This window comes from Alligator sinensis, unplaced genomic scaffold (assembly GCF_000455745.1).
Source record: "Alligator sinensis unplaced genomic scaffold, ASM45574v1 scaffold421_1, whole genome shotgun sequence".
NCBI classification, from domain to species: Eukaryota; Metazoa; Chordata; order Crocodylia; family Alligatoridae; genus Alligator; species Alligator sinensis.
Genome location: NW_005841871.1, coordinates 155,450 through 173,137, shown reverse-complemented (window position 1 = coordinate 173,137; position 17,688 = coordinate 155,450). Strand labels below are relative to the sequence as shown.

Below are 17,688 nucleotides of genomic sequence, written 5' to 3'. Positions count from 1 at the left end.
AGGGAAATTTTTCTCTCCTTGTTTTCCAGTGACAGCAGGCAGCAAGAACTGCAGAAATAGCAGCAACACCATGCCTAAGGCACAGGTCAGACTTCATGCAGCAATGGGAAATATCTCTTGACTTCAGCAGCCTCTGATGTATTTCCAGGGTACAAAGGTCTTTCAGACTCCAAGCTCTAATTCTATAAGTTTCTGCACTCTCTTCACCTCATATGCATCCCTGGTTTTAAAGTTGGTTGCTTTCCAGCTAGGTCGGTTAGGTTGTTTTTTAGCATGAAATTCCAGGTGCCCAAAGTCTGGGTCTAGCAATTAAAATATTTACAAGACCAAGACTTAATTCTGTCCCTGCTTGTCTATATTACTGCAGCCATGCAGAGACGTGAACTGGTCTGGGAACACAGGACTGGGCATGCTCCACCCATTTGTGTCCACAGGTATACTTCAGACACAGAAGTTCATCGCTGAGGCTACCCCAACCTTCTCTTAAGATTTAGTGGAGAATAGAGGAGGAAACAGTCTGAGAGGGTGAAGGGTCAGAGATAAATTCTGGAAAAAGCAAATCTCTGCCTCCCGGAGAGTGAGGGCTGCTGTTTCTTGTTAGTCCCAGTGGTGCACAGTTATTTACATAATTTGAAAATCATGTAGTACTGTTGCATTGAGTAATTCTTCTGAAAAACAAAGTATTTGGCAGGAATGTGAAGCATTATGGAAGGACTTTTTTGAGCTTTAGCCCTGCACATGATTCAGTATAATCCGTTCCAGAACCTGGCACAGGCCTTTTTGTTTTCAAGATACAGGCCACTGCGGTTTCTGATCTAGTTGAATCTTTGTGTCATTTGTAACCTCCTCAAAGGCACTCCTCTATAGGTGTCAGGCCCTTCTCATTCCTATACATGTGCTCCAGGATGTTCTAATTTGAACACATCGGAGCAAACTCAATTAAGCAGTCTAACTAGAATGCTCCAGCGAGCTGCAGTCTCACATGTATTCAGCACCCCACATTTCAAAATGGTAGTGGGGGCACTTTAACTAAACCTCATCAAATAAGCTTTAGTTAAAGCACCCCATGGCTGTTTTGAAATGCGGAACACTGAATACAGATGGCGCTGCGGCATTTAAATTAGAGTGGCTGTCCAGGAGTCGCTCTAATTAAAATGCCTCCACCCATACTTCAGAGCACGTGTATAGACACCCTCTCTTTCTTAGCAGGGGAACCTGTGAGCCTCTCCCTCAAGACCAGAAGCTTAGGCTGCAGATGCTTGCAGTTCACTGTAACTAGCTCAGTGGGTCTGACTTTAATTCAGCACTGCAGTTTTCTGGTCTCCAGGACAACAATGAAAATTTCATCTGGTCACTAGCCAGCTCTTACAAAGCAAAGTGCCATTTGCACAGAACAAAACCATTATGAGGAAACATGTATCAGGAAGAAATAAACAGCATACAGGTACACCTAACTTACCAGACAACTACCCGCTTCTATGTGGGGATGAAGTACTTCAGACCCTCTCCCAGGGCCTGTCTCACTTAGCCAGTTTCATGTCAGTTCTTAGGTTGACTTCTCTACCTATTCCAGGCAGTCCAGGCCCTTATGTTAATTATTGCCCCCGATCTTTTGACTTTAGTTCCTGCCGGATGCATCATTTAATCACTATCTAGCCCTTAAATATTTAGATGACATTTTTAAAGTTAATCAATAGCCTTTGAATGTTCCATGTGTTGAAAACATCTAATCTGTTGACATATGCACCTTCCCAGAGGCCATTGCAGGGTCAGGGCTTAGATAAGCTATTGGTGGCCAGTTTTCTGAGAAGCTCTGCTCTAGGCTCTGTTACCTCCTGAACTGTATGCTGTGCAACAAACCCTCTGGTTGTTAGACACACATGGGAAAATGACCCAGAATTACCTGAGCCTTTTCAAAGAGGTTTCCCTTGCTATGCTGTTGCACTGGACTGTATGAATTGGCCCTAACATTAGATTGTAAACTTTCCAAGGGAGGGGTCAGGCTATCTTTCCAGTTGTGTCTATACTGTTTCTCCAACTCATGTAAGTGCAGGATGAACAGTGCAGCACAAGAGGAGCATGGATAGTCTGAGCAACTCTGGAACCTAATATAGTCACTGGTGTAACCAACAGAAATCTGGATATGCTGATTGCTGGCCGTCCATCCCAGGCTGCCTATGGACTTCAGTGTAGCTCAGAATTAATGGAATACTTTGCATTAAGGCTTGCTCTTGCTTGCTTCCCATAGGCATGCTGCCAACAAGCCTCTTGTACTTGACTTTATGATGGGGATCGTGGCAAGCCACTTAAAGGAGCTCTGCACTAGCAAAATCTTCCCTTAGTCCTTTGTTTTATCTTGTTATGAGATCCTGGGATGCATCTCTGTAAGCAGGGAAAGCCAGGCTGGCACTCTGAGGGCTTGAGGGGCCCAATATTGCATGGGAATTCCCAGGGTATGCAATACCAGCCCCCTCAAAGCCCAGGAGAACATATTGCCCATTGTCCTGCAGTAAAAATAAGCATGGCAAGGGGCAATGTGTGTTTTCTCCAGTGAAGCAGATAGGTAGTATTGAGACACATCCCAGTACAGCTGATCTGCTTCATTTGGCAACATCTATTTCTAGGCAGAGAGTAGCAGTGAGCTCATGTTTAGGGATATACTAACATGGCTAAATTGCTTCCTCTTCTGCAGGAGCAGTGGGCAGGGTGTTCTTTACAGCAGTGCTCTCAGGCATGGCATGGAGAGGATGTAGACCTTCCCTTGGTGTCTGCCGCTGCATGGGCCTGGACAGCCATGGGCATTTTAAGGTTTGCACCTCTGCCTGAAGAGATGCAAAATGCACTAAATTACTGATGGGTTCAATATACAGGAGAATATGTCTGTAACAGGGTGCATGGGTCAAGGGGTGTAGCCCAGTTTCAGTTGAAAGAGGATATATTGCCTGTCTAGGAGGACTGAGCCAGCTGATGCAGCTGATTAAATGGCCCAGAAGAAGTTAAAAGCTCCCAGGGAAAGGAGAAGAGTGGGAGAAAAGGCTGAAATAGCAGCACAGAGCCAGGGATTCTCTCTCAGGGTCTGGGAAAGGACCACAGGGTGTGAGTTAACCCTTTATTGTTTATGTGTTTGTTTTGTGATTATGTTGTTTCCTGTGGGGACAAGTTTGACCCAGGGAAAAAAAAAACGGATTGTAAACAGTGATAACCTGCTACAATGTCCTTTCTAGCACATGGCTTTATCTGCATTGTGAAAGGGATTTAGAACTGAGAAGGAATTAGAGAATTTCAGTGTTCCCCTCTGGCCTAAACATGCAGCTAAATGGCATGCAAAGTCCACATACTATGCAGAGAATGACGAAGAGGGCCTGTTTTCCTATGATCTGAATGGTGCACACATCTTTTTGATGACGATAACGTCATGTAGCTCAGGGGTCTAGCTACTCAAATCTTCTCTGAACTCTAATTCCACAGTTGTAATCATAGGAGAATGCATTGTTGGTACAATGGGCATCAATTTTGCTAAGTATATGAACCCTTGGGTAGGGGAAGCTGTTACAGAACATGGCCTTGTGCCTGGAAAAAAACCTTAGTATATTTGTTTCAACACCAGCCTTTCAACCTTTAATTACTTAATAGTATTTATTTCCTGGCTGAATTAAGCGATATTTCAGGTATTCCATACCTAAATCAGACAACTGAAAAAACGCTCTAAACTAAATTCCTTCATAGACCTTGCTATTACAGCAAGCTTTGTTTTCTGTTAGTACCAATTATTAGAATAAATGGTCTGGCCATTGAAATCAAGAAATATTATCTGAGATTGAATGGCTTGATTTGAGCAGGGTTTGGGGCTGCCTTATAATAAGGCTGGTCTAGACCTTAGGCAGAGGGATAGCAGCACAACTTCATGCCCAGGGCAGCTGCACAGCACCTGGGGTAATATAAGCTTCTTCATACCAACTGCGATGGTAAGATCTGCTTCTGCTGTGGCAGCAGCTGCTTTTGTGCCCCTCCATGCAGTTGGCTTCTGGGGCTTCTGTAGTGGTCATGCCCCTACCTCCCTCAATTTTGCCATTGACCTGAGGAAAGCTAGCCCAGTCATTTCTAAAATGACAAAAAGTATCACTTTTATATACCAGGGAGGCATGGCTGAATGCAATATAACTGACAGAAATGGAAATTGGGTTTAGGAAGAATAATGGCCATTCATTGCATATATGGCCAAATTAGTTAGCTACTTTCTAACTGTATGTTAAATTGGTTTTGTAAAATAGGTAATTTAAGAATGATTCCCTGTGACTGAAAGGTAAAAGGCCCATGGGGAATGAAAAAGCTGCATTAAATAAAACTTTATGGATAATCAAAGTAAAGAGTGACAAGGGCAGTATTTGATAGAACTGAACCAGAATGAGAAGGAAATGCAGATTTCCAGACCTAAATCACTGTAGCTGATGTCACTTCAGTACTAATAGGGTAAAAAACACAAGACAATCTAATTGTTTCCTGTGGGAGTTGTTGTAATATGATAACTGGCTCTGGGGCATAGCACCATCTTGTGGAGTATGTCAGTATCTGGCAAGGGAACAAGCTGCACAAAAATAGGACTTGTCCATGCAAGCTCCCCACACGCTGAGCCAGGAAATATGTAAGTGAAATGAAAGGTTTCAATCCATATTAAACGTTCTCTGCAGTTTAAGCTCATGAGAAAGGCTGGTTCTAAGTGGGGACACCACAGGATCAGCACAGAAGAGCTGACTCCAAGTTGGATACCAAGTTCCCTGTACAGGCAAATGTTCAGACTGTGTCATACATTCAAAATAACAATTGCTAAGTGCAGTTAAAACACAGGTAGATGCACATTCCAGCAGCATAGCATGGATTACCTGCCACCACAGACTTGTAAAGTTGTTCCCTTTCCGGAGAGAGTTATCTCCTAAGTACTAACTTTAATAGGTCACCACATCCAAATGACTTGCACCTGTTGCAAGTGAACATATGACAAGGCCCTTCCACTCTTGTTGCATACCCTGAAAGTTGCATTCGTCTTGGGTTTGTTCTCTCAAACCCCCTTGGGTTTATTTTCTCAAAACCTGAGTATTTTTTCTTCTGCTGTGCGTGTGTGTGTGCGCGTATGTGTGTCTGCGTGTGTGCACATGTGCATGTGTACACATGCATATGTGCTTGTGAGAAGCATTTAGCCAGATATTTGCCCTTCATTTTTTAATGCCCTTCATCCAAGGAATACAGTGATGTTCAAAGTGCCTCTCTTCTAGGGAGGTGTTTTAAAATCCGGTGGCTTTTTTGAGCCTATGGAGGAATCAGCACGTGCTCAGATATGAGCACGTCACACAATGCTTGATGATAGGCTGTTGGGGTAATACTAGGTAGTAGTCCACTATCATCTGACCAGTATTGTCCTTCCTCATTGTGCTGCTCTGTTTGCCTGTGTTTATTTGTTGTCTCTTGCCTTAGTTCCAGATTGTAAACTCTTTGGGTTGGGGACCATGTTTTAGTTCTATGTTTGTACAGACCCTAATGCAAAACAGTCCTGGTCCCTGAGTGAGGCTCTTAGGTGTTACCACAGTACTAATCATAATAATAACTTCCTGCTAAAGAACGTCCTTCATCATTTAGAAGGATCAGGAGAGAGTGGTGTTGCTAAGGGAATTCACTTCAATTACAGAGCCAGTGAGAAGATGGGGAAATGATGGAGTGTTTCCTTCCTGTGCCTATTTGGGCCTCCTGGTAAATTTCTCCCTTGGCTCACCCCAGCTGCGGTAACTTCTGATAGCACTGGCATGAAAAGATCTGCAAGACCCAATTGGTTTTGGTGAAAATGACATAGCTGATAACCAGGATGTGGAAGTGTGAGAGCCTCAAGCGATGAAAACCTGTAACAGAGTTGCAAACTCCCTGCAGCACCCTGACACTCCCACAGCCCACGGTCCTAAACGCTGGCTCTGGCAACAAGGTGCAAATATATGTTTTTATTCCTACAGTACTATTCGGCCCATTTGTGTCTCTCCCCAGTTCTAACTTTGTGATTCAATCCTCTTACAAAGTCCCAAGACCATAAAGGTCTCTAATGCAAGTTTTTGGAGCACATTATTTACTTTCAGTGTACATGTAGCAAAAGAAGTAAGGCATTTTTAATAATCAGGCAGATTTTCCAGTGCAGTGCCTAGAAACAGTATTGGAGACTTTATTATGGTGAGAATGGCTGCTGTATTTGCTCAGCATTTCTATATTTAATAGCCTAATTCAATAAGTGTTGGTCAGATCTAACAGCTGTAAATTCATTCACTATTTCCATCTCCACCTTACAGATATGAGTAATGCCTACCAGCAAACCAGTCACAATGCCCTGCACTCATTTGGTAGCTCCACACTCTGTACAAGAGCCCTAAATATTACCTGGCTTCATTTAAAAAAAAAATATTCCGATGGTGCCTTGCTGCCTTTGGGTAATTTCTTCAATAGCCATTGGTCTGTCCAGCAAAGCATTCATATAAGAAAGTGGTTTAGGGATTACTGCACTGGCATGCAAATCAGGAGACATGACTTTCAACACACTTTGGATCTGCTTCACTCCTCCTCTGCCTCTCTTCAGCAAAGTTCATGGGAAAGCACCACCATAATTATTTACTTGTGCTTTACACCCATGCTGTGTGGATAGAGATCATGCCTTTTTGGTATTACATATCTGCTAGAAGGCACAACATATTGGAGCATACTCTGCAACCTGATCCTTCTGATTTAACTGGGTATGGAGAGGACATCAGAAAAAAATCCCAGCTGGCAGGGGAGGTCCTCTTCCATCAGACATAAAGATATCTAGCTAGGTGATGGAAGATCTGTTACTTTCAACCATGAGTGAAGAATGCCACCTGCTTTACCAAGGTGCCAGTGCATTTTCTGAAGCACTTTCAGAAGTTGCACTTTGGGGCTAGGGACAGACATTATACACAAACTGGTTCAAATGGTCAGAAACTGGTTTAAACCTATAACAGAAAATAAGTTTAGTGCACTTAAACCAGTTTCAAAATGCCTGAAACTTGATTAAGATACAGCTGGTTGAATGTAGTATCAGACTTAACTGATTTGGGTCAAACCAATTTATGCAATGTCGGTCCCAGAACCCTTCCTAGTTTAAGTTAAACCAGAGTCCCTCAGCATCCCAGATACTTTGCAGCCCTGGGCTGGGCTCTGCTGTGCTGTTTGCTCCAGAAAAAAGAGCTGGCCCTGCCCCTCTGCTCCCTAGCCAGAGCTCTGGCAGAGACTGCAGCTGCTCAAGCAGGCATCTCCCCTCCCTCCCTTCTCCCACAGCACAGACCCCAGTCCCATGAACCATAGGCATGTGGTATGCTAGCTAATGCTTAGAGGTGTCTCTGTGTGTGTCTCTCCAATTTCACTGGGAGAGGCAGACAGAGTAGTGTGCACTTAGGGCTTTTCGGAGCTAATCAACAGGTCAGCTGGTAATGTCCCTCAGTTCCTTCCTTGGAAAAAGCTGTTTAAGAAGAGATTGAACTAATGAGAGAGGCTTTTGTTTTCTTGATGCACTGCTAAATGCTGTGTTATCAGCTCCCTGCTGGCTCCCTCATCTGTCAAGTTTGCAGACTGTATGAAGAAGCAGGGAGAGGAAGATTGAAAAATTCAGTATTATTAACAGATGCATGCACTTCCCCTCCCTCCCCTTTTGCCTCAGAGTAATAGCTGGGGGCTGACAACACTCCCACCTCTTGAGCAGTGAGCATGGAAAAGCCTGGGACGGTGCAGGCAGGGTAGGGGATTACACCCCTCACTAATCAGAGTATCCTGCTGGGGCCTGGCCATGCCTCCCCTCAGGTCAGCACTGTAGAAGGGAAGGGAGGGCTGTTCTAGTCCCCAGCTTCTAGCCTGAGCCACTGCAGCTATGTGCCTGCATTTCCTCAGTCCAGAGAGAATATCTGTGCAGTTTCAAACCAGTTCAACCTAGGCAGTTTAGACTAACCTGCAAAGATTGAATCAATTCAGGCTCAGGCTTTTTGAATGTCTGTCCTTAGCCTGGCAGTCACTCATTTAATGGATCAGTGGATCCAAAGCTGGTAGGATTGAACCATGAAATGAGACATGGTTTTCAAATCTGTACAAAACCCAGACAGACCTGGGCCCAAAGCAACAAACCCAATTGCTTTTTTGCCTTATACCTTATACAGTTATTTGCATACATGTAAAGTAGGTGTTACTGTTCTCATCTGATACCATTTTACAGCTAGTTTGCTGTACAACTTTTCACTGTTGTACATGACTACAGAAGAGGCAACTGTTGGAAATTCTAACCCTATTACTGAGATGTACCTGATGCCTCTACTTTCACAAACTGACCAGGGTACAGACTAGGTGGTTCGTAAGTAACTGTTTCTTAGTAGGTACCAGCATACTGTGTCAGATGCAATCAGGTATATGGCCACCAGGTGGCACTGTTGCTTTTAAGGAGTAGCTGGTCCCTGGTAGAAGGGAGTCAAATTATATCTCAACAAATACTGAGCTCAGTCAGTATTCAGTCAAAAAGAGGTGCCTAAATGCCTTTGAGGACTTTGGCCTCAAAGCGGTTCATTTCATAACATGAAATTCCACTCCAGGGGGAGGGGAAGATCCTAGGTTCTGGCATGCAGACCCCATGTACCTTACACAAAGAAATCCTTCCCTTCCCTTCTGCATAGGAAATCTAGGACACCCTCCACATCACACCTCCTTTCTGTGGGTGTTTCTTTGCTAGGGTCTTGCTGGCTCCCCAACATTGTTTCAAGTAACCCCATCTTAAGTAGTGTGTGCATTCAAGTATTTTTTCCTTTTCTGCTTCAGGTGGCACCTGAGACGAAAGCTATTATGAAGTGGATGAGGGACATTCCATTTGTACTCTCTGCAAGTCTCCATGGTGGTGAATTAGTTGTTACCTATCCTTATGATTACTCAAGGCATCCACTGGAAGAAAAAATGTTCTCCCCTACCCCTGATGAGAAGGTAATTTTTTTCTTTCCTCTGACTAGATTATTTGGTTGACTTCCAAATAGAGAACAATTTAGAAGCCTTCCTTGACCAAGTAACTTGTTTAACCATTCTGTGATATACATTTTTGGTAGTTGATTTAGAAAAATATCTCTGAATATGCCATGCAAGAATAAATTTAATTCTGGCATTATTATGTACCCAACGGATGACAAATTACACCAATTTAAGAGAAAGGATGAGTGACCTACTTTACTTGTTTAGTTTGTTCATCTGTTATGGAGGGAATGGAAGCTAAGCAGGGGCTGTGAAACAACTTCTAAATTACTTATCAACGAAGAGAGAACAAATTAGTGCATGCTAAGTCCCCCAACCCTTGCTTTTTAACTCAGGAACATTTGTTCATCTGTTCATAATGTCTGGAGGAGAATTTCAGGTATGCATTGGTGTTCATCAACTTCTGTTTTGTGTTCAATGGAAGTTTCACCATTGATTTACAAGGCAGCATATTTAGATACCCTTGAAGATTGGTACTGTAAAAAGGAAGAAAAGAAAATATCTGAAAAGAGACTTTATTTTTAAGTTGACCTACTGGAAGATTTGAAAACAAATATAAATGTAACCATTCCCCTTCAACATTTGGCGGCATGCATCTTTGGGCTGTCATTTGCATGCTTACAGTTATGAGTTGGCAGTATTTTGCAGTCATTTTGCATTGATATAAATGAATCCACATGTCAAAGTAAGAAAAACTCATCTAAAGCAACATTTAGAGCCCAGTCATACTACCACCAGCTGTAAAAAAGGCAGGAATGAGTCCTGAACTTGAAGTTCTCATCTATGTTGCTACCAAAGGTAATGACAGCTCGGTAAAACTAAAAGGAGGCCAGAAGGGGGGAGTAGCGTAACGTTTATTCCAGGTCAGACAGAATGTGTGGATATTTCTTGCCCCTGTGCCTCTATTCTTGTGTACTTCTCACTTGGGGATTTTTTTTTAAACACACTGCAATTTTCTACCTTCTTTACTAAACTGACACACAGATAAACATTAGATATTTGGACATATTAGCCTGGAATCTTAAAAAAAAAGAAAAAAAAAAGTAATACCTTATTTAGCAAACAGATCATGAAAATAAACAGAGAATACATGTTCTTTCATTTGATGCACAGATCTTGGCCTTGAGCGTGGAGGCATAAGAAAGCAGCCTGGTGCCCTGGGCAGTGATGGCTCCAAGCTGCAGTGGCTACCCCATACATTGGTGTGGCTGGCTGGCAGGCAGTGGTAGCAGCTCTTATGTTTCCCCCTCTCCCTGAAACAGGCACTCAGTGCTGCTGCCCAAGTTGCCTGCCTTAGTTAACACCACTGCTTGAATGCATCAGTGGGAACCAGCCAGTTAGGCTTCATTACAATCCTGTTCCAAATGGATAGGTGTATAAACTGCATATAATTCCTTGAAATACTAGTCACAGAAAAACTACAACTAGTGAGGGGTGGTGTGAGAAGGAGAGTCCACCCCCTACTAGCCTAGATGTTAGGCCATTTGCACAAGGAGTGGGAGCTTTAGGTTTATATTCCCCCACCCCCACCTCCTAGTAAAGTGTCTTAAGTACTAGGCCAAGGGCTAGGCATTCTGTTGATGATGAACTATTGGGCAACTGAAAGAGGAAGTTATCTGGGGCAGGGAGAAAAGCAAACTAGGAGTATAATTTAGGGAGATGGTCACTGTCCTGCAAGGGAGGGGTCCCTGCTTCTGATTTCAGTGGTGTTTTGCCATTTTATATTTAATAGTCAGTGGCTAAACAGCCTTGGAATAGCTTCTGCCTCACCGGGTCATGTGTCACTTAATTTATTTTAAGTGCTCTAGGTATTCTTTCCAGATTGCATGGCAGTGATTTCTATGAAAATATTTCACAAGGGGAAGCTACACAAAGTATCAGGTACAGGCAAAAATCCTTTCATTAACGAGTCAGGAACTGATTGTTTATGGCCAGTAAACCAGAGGAAGAGGGACCAGAAAAATGAAAAGCTACAGGTTTAAAATAGACATTGGGAGGAGAATCCACGTGAGATTGCCAATTGAAATCAGCTTTCCACATTAGCCAATTAGAGCATCTCAAAATATTAACAGTATCACTTTAAATTTTGCCCAGAGAATGAAAAAAAAAACACCTGCTTAGTCATCTGTAGTTAAATAACTTCATCTGCAACTGCTGTTGTCCAGGGGACTGCATCCTGTAATAGTGTTGCTTAGTTTTTGCTGCTGCTCTCTTAGTCTTCACCTTTGTTCTGACCGCTGACCCAGAAGAATTCATTTGTGCAAGGGCAAACTTAGCACATTTGCATTCTTGGCTGCAGCAAAAAACGAAGTGCCCCAGCTGTGCTCTGCCACTTTGTCCTGTTGAGTCTTTTGTGGGCTGGACCAGTATTCCAAAGCATACTTAGAACAGGTTTATATAGCCACCGGTGATTCCCCTGGTGTAAATGTATTAGCTGGTGATATTGGCTGTTTATAGATGTTATGTTTTTCTAGGTTTAATCTAGACTACAACAATAACTATATTCATGCGGATGTCTGTAGTTTGAACTAAAATTGGCTCCAATCTGAATTAACTAGCCCTCATTGAATGAGAACTAAGATTAATGCAGACTAGGGCAATCCAAATTAAGGAATTTAAACCAGATTAATTAACATGTATATACAGTGTTGCTTTTAGGAATAACAGTCCTTAGGAATTCAGATAAATATTGTCCCTACGAGGTATCAACACCTACAAGGGTTATAGCCATTTTGGTCTAAGGACTAAACATTAGATTTACGGCACATTGGCTGCATCTACACAAGACATTGACTACACAGTAGGGGTGTGCAAAACGGGCCGTATTCAATTCAGATTTAGCCCAAGTCAGGAACAGTGATTTGATTAGTTGATTTGGATCACTGTCCCCGATTCGATTCAGCTGAATCCGAATCTGAAGATTCAATGCTGATTTAGAGACTCAGTGATTTGGCCATAGACACAGCTTTAAATGTTTTTTCTACATGCCTCAAAGTACCAGGTGTGGCTCATGAACGCTGCGAAGCTGGGGCGGATGGAGCATCCCACAGGAGTGCGGGGGCCCCTCCTGCATGCTCAGCAGTGAACCCAAAGTACTACTGGTCCATTTTCAGGTCCGCTCGGGAGGGCACTGGGGGGCCGTCCTGTGCCCCCCTGGCTTGGCTATCAGCCACAGGGGGACCCCAGGTGCCCCCCCCAAACCCAGGAGGCACCAGTCACCAAACTGGGGGAGCGTGGGGTGACCCCCAGTGCATTCCTCAGCAGACCCGGAAGTGAACCGGCAGTGCTTCTGGTCCACTTCCAGGTCTGCTGCCAAGCGCACTGGGGACCCACCCCACACTTCTGTGGGATGCTCCATCTGCCCCACCATCTCAGCATTCATGAGTCACCTGGTACCTTGAGGTATGTAGAAAAAACATTTAAAGCTATGTCTATGTCTGCATCTTTCCAAATCTCTCCGAATTGACTCAGAGGGTTCCAATTTGATTCAGAGAGATTAAAGGGTCTCCTGATTTGATTCAGATTCAGAGATTCAGTCACCAAATCAGGCCAGATCTTCGCTGAATTGAACTAGGGACTGAAGCTTCACACAGCCCTACTATGCAGTAGCTTGTTACTACTGCGCAGTAGCATCATGTGGCACGAAGTGTGATGTGACGCTACTGCACAGTAGTAATGCACTACTGTGCAGTCAGCATCTCTTAAAAGCTATTTGGTGATGCTACTGTGCAGTAACTCCAGTTACTGCATAGTTGTTTAGTACTTATGTATAGAAGTACTAAATGACTGTACAGTAATGACTGAACAGTCAGTGTCTCATGTAGATGCAGCCATTATAACCTGCCTGTCATTGGATAACCCCAGGTACCTCTCAACATTTTACCAGCTACATTCTGTCACTAGGTCAACATTCCCCCTTCCCCCCCACCCCACCTACCTGTCTCACACCTATTGTCTCCCATTGCCTCTAATCTTCACAACCACACATTTTGCATTTTCAGAGATCTGCATTTTGCATATTGGCTTCTGTTCCACCCAGGAGAACACACAAAACACCAGCAGACTCCCTATGCCTGAAGAAGGGTGTTTGTACCCAAAAGCTTGCAAAAAACAATTTTTCCAACTATTTAGTTGGTCTAATAAAAGATATCACATTTACCCAAATAACCTTGTCTGCCTAATCCCCAAAAGGGAAACTCATTTGGATTTTTGTAAAACAATAGAGACTATCAGTCACAAAGTAACACCTTTTGTAAAATCAAATGTGCCAACAACACCACACCCTGCTAAGTATCAGGTCAACTACAGCTTCTGGAATGGATCTTCCAATGACTGCAACAATGTAGCAGTGCTTACACAAGCTTATTATCACCTCCTAATTACTTCCAAGCTCTGTTAAGAGGCTTTCAAATATATAGACCATGTGTAGCTAGTAGGTCTGTGCAAAATTTCAGCAGCCCTTTCAGTTTGGAGGTGTTTCGGCCCATTTTGGTGCCTAAAACACCAGATCCTAAATGAAATGGACGGCTCCAAAACATCTCCAAAATGAAAAGAAGCCATCCAAAACATTTCCAAAATGTTTTGGATGTTTCAGAATGTTTTGGAGGTGGGCTTGTGGGGAAACAGAAACTCAGAAGAGGGAGGGGGGAAATGAGGGGAGGATGGCTTCCTTGATGATATTGACATCTGTAGCTGACCAGTTTCTGCAATCCATCCCTGAGGTCCCTTCCAATTGGAGTGCTCAGAGGGAGGGACAGAGAAACAGCATATAAGGCTCTGTGTGAAGCCTTTCTGTCCCTTTTGTGAGCTGTCTCTCTGGAAGCAAGAGTGTGTGAAAGGTAATATGGCTAGCTGCAGTGACTGGATTCCTAGTCAGTCTCCTGCTAGTCTCTCTTTTTGGAAAGGATTGGATACACCTTTCCAATATATTACAGATACAAGATATAGTAAGCAGATAGAAGAAGATATAGTAAAGACAGAAGATATAGTAAACACATAGAAGATATTTTACACACACACATTTTTCAGAACAGCAAACATTATGAAGTGTGCTGGAAAGGCAGGTGCCAGGTCTTCCAGCAGGGGAGCAAGAGAGGGCAGAGGGAGAGCTATAAGTCACCGCCCCCCCCACACCAAAAAAACCAAAAAACGTAGACGCACCCTCTTCCCTAGCAAGCATGAGGCTTCTGCTGCTAATGGGAGCAAGGAGGTGGGAGCAGTATCTGCACCTGCCCCACCTCCACTAACACCAGCAGTAATAATAAGTCCCAGCACCACCAGCATGACAAGCACCAACATGACAGTCTCCTCCATCCCAATTTCAGTTCCCAGCAAGAGCCTCCCAGTGCCAGAGGAGCCCAGTGCCATAACCAGGGAAGTCCTGGGGAAGGAGGGGGAATCTGAGTTTGTGCTCCACACCCATCAAAGTTCCCCTAGAGCCAGATCTCCTTCTCTGGAAGGCACTATGGAGGAGGTTGTAGGGGCAGGTGATTCAGCTTCCACTGTTGTTGTGCCTCTGCTTGCTGAGGAGTGGGATAAAGAAGTCCCCCTATCGCTCCAAAGCCCCCATCCCCAAGAAGCAGAGGCACTCCATCTTAGACCAGTGGGGAAAAAGTGGAGGGAAAGGGGGCACATTCCCAAGGCGAGTGAGGTCACCCAGAGCATTGGGGAGATGCTTGCTGTCAATGGCCAGCCCTTCTCCTTAGTTGAGTGGCCAGGGTTCAGGCAGCTCATGGCGCTCATGGCTCCATCATATAAAGTGCCTGCATGCACCACCTTCAGCAGAACGGTGGTGCCCTCCCTGTATGAGGCATGCAGAGAGTACTTGAGGGAGGAGCTGTGCAAGGCAGGTTTGCAGGTGGCTTTACACTTCACCTCGGGCATCTGGAGTAGCTAGGGTGAAGATCATGCCTACCTCTCCCTCCCAGGGCACTGGTATTATCAGTCAGGGCATCAGTGGGCTCTCCTTCAAGCGGAGGTGATGGATGAGTCCCACACAACAAGGGAGATCATGGGAGTCATGAACTGCATGGTGCAGGGGTGGCTCATTGGACAGGGAGAGCTCACCCATGGGTTCATGGTAACTGACAATGGGCCAATATGGTGAAGGCTGTCCATGATGCCAACTTTGTTGGCATCTGCTGTGTGGCACACAAGTTCCACCTTATAGTCAGGGACATCTTGGAGTGGGACAGGGTTACCAATTAGGATGCCTTCACAACCATCCAGCTCATTTCAAAAAGCAGAAAGGTAGCAGGCTACTTCCACTGGAGTATCAAGGGGGGCAAGATGCTGCAGGACAAACAGGCAGAGCTGAGCACAGAATCATGCAGGATGTAGAGACTCTGTGGAACTCAACATACCTGATGCTCAAAAGGCTGGTTGAGCAACAGAAGGCCATCCATGAGATGGCCTTGCTCGGGGAGATTGGGTTCAGTGACCCCCTTAACAAAACAAGTGGGATACTATCTCCCAAATCTTGGTGGTCCTCAAGCCATTCCTTGAGGCCACCAAGAGTCTCAGTGCTGGCAATGCCCTCCTTATCCAGGTGATCCCTGTAGTGAGGGAGCATCAGAACCAAATGGAGACATTCCAGGGAACTGATGTTGCTGGCTGGGGCAAGCCACTGTCATCAGAGGTGCAGACACTGGTGAAGTGGCTGAAAGAGGGCATCAAGAAATGGCTGGATCCATTGAGGTCCAGTATGTACACGTGCTGGCAGGAATGTGTGACCCGAGGATGAAGGGGAGTGTCTGTGGCAGCAAAAACCTGGTTTGATGGATGGAGGTGCTGGTGAATAGAGTCAGTGAGGCAGAAGGGCAGTGGTAGGGGCATGTGGAAGGGAGGGATCCACTTTCCCATGCCAGCACTCCATCCAACAGCCAATCTCCTCCACCACAGGTTCTGCCAATGTGGGCCAAAGACATGGCTTCCATGTTGGGGTCCAGAGGCACCAGACCCCAGCATCGGGAGGTAGCACTGAGGCATCAGTGGCTACCTATCTCACCAAGGACATGGAGCTGCTGTTTTGCAACCCCTTGGCCTACTGGGCAAGCTGCAGCCAGATGTGTCAGGATCTGGCCAGGGTTGCCCAGGATCACATGTCCTGTCCACTGAGCAGTGTTTTGAGTCAGAGGTTGTTCAGCATTGCTAGGGATGTAGTAACACCCCACCACACCTGCTTGGATCCTGGTTTGGTGGAGCAGTTGGTGTTCCTCAAGATGAACCTCCCGCTGCTGGGGTGCCCCAAGCTCCACCTGCAGACAGAGTGAATGCCACCCTCCTCACTCTGTCCACATCTATTTCCTTTTTATTAATTTTTAAAAACCTTTTAATGCTCTGCTCTCAGAGCTGGAGGCAGCACCCACTGTATCACCAGCCAGCAGGGGAAGAACATATCCCTGCTGAGCTCCCATGTCATGATGAACTTGGAGATATGGGGTGGGGCTATGGGGAAGGAGGAAACCCCAGGTCCTGGGCATGACTTAAAACTGCACTCTGCCAGGGTTGGGTAGATCTGGTGAGATTGCCAGTGGCACAGCAACCCCCAAGAAGTGACAGGACTGCAAACCTCCCTGGTGAAAGGTGGTTAGGAGGTGCCTTATAACCTCCAGTCACCATACACTTGCACAGTCCTGGCTAGGGAAAACCCAGACTGCAGGTAGTTGGGTGTTCTTGTCTGTAATAGACTGGATTAGTATGCTGGCAGGTTTTGCATTTCTTGTCATGGCATGGTTTAGATCCATTCGGTGTGTTTTGGGCTGTAGGAAGTTGGCTTCTAGTGATGAGGTTAACGAAGTTTGGTGCTTGTTTGAATTTACAAACCACTTTTCACAGACAAGCTTATGAACATCACTTTATCAGCCTCCTGGATATAAAAACTCATACACTCAAAATAGACGCTGGATTTATGACACACTATAACCTGCCTGGCATCTGACTCCCCAGGTACCTCACCACTTTTACCTGCTACATCCCCCTTCTTCCCCCTGCCAACTAGATGCTTCGTCAGCCTGATGAAGGGTGTTTAAACCCAAAAGCTTGCTAAGATATATTTCTCCAACTATTCATTTGGTCTAATAAAAGATATCAGAGGTACCCTTGACTGGTCTGTGCTGGGGCCAGGACCCAAAGCGGGGGTCAAAGGGCCAGGGGCCCACCACAAGGAATGCCCAGAGCAAGAGGCTCAAGTTTCCAACTGGCCTGAAGTTGGGGCCAGGGCCTAAGGGGGAGCCAAAGGTTCAGAGAGGGGACCAGAGCTGGAGCAGGTGAAGGATGCAATGTGCGAGGCATGGACCTCACTGTTAAGGGAGGTATGGAGCTACGGAATGGATGTCATCCCAAGATACCTAAATGTCACAGCCTCCCACCTTGGAAACATCTGAATCATCAGGGTATGGCAGGAAAAGAGGGGTGGGCAGTTGGTCCAGAAACAGGTGGGTGGGCAGAGGTCTAACCATCACCAGGAAGGCCCCCTGTTATAGACTACCATCCCTGCTGGTTTGATCCCACTGCGCCTTAACACATGCACAAAGTCACACATGTCACAAATTTTGCTTTGAACAGTTTGAGGTGCAGTTTCCCAGAAACCCCTATATCTATCTCCTTGACACCTGGCAGGCTTCATAGATTCAGAAGGGGCTCACA

The 17,688-nt window shown here is 45.1% G+C and overlaps 1 protein-coding gene across 1 annotated transcript in view; it reads left to right on the top strand.

The window, feature by feature from the left end:
* Nucleotides 1–17,688, top strand: part of CPZ (carboxypeptidase Z) — a 68,473-nt gene that overhangs the window by 22,934 nt on the left and 27,851 nt on the right. Inside the window, exon 7 of the mRNA XM_006017010.2 lies at nt 8,842–9,000. Within this exon, the coding sequence (XP_006017072.1) occupies nt 8,842–9,000 (159 nt within the window). The remainder of the gene's footprint in view (nt 1–8,841; nt 9,001–17,688) is intronic.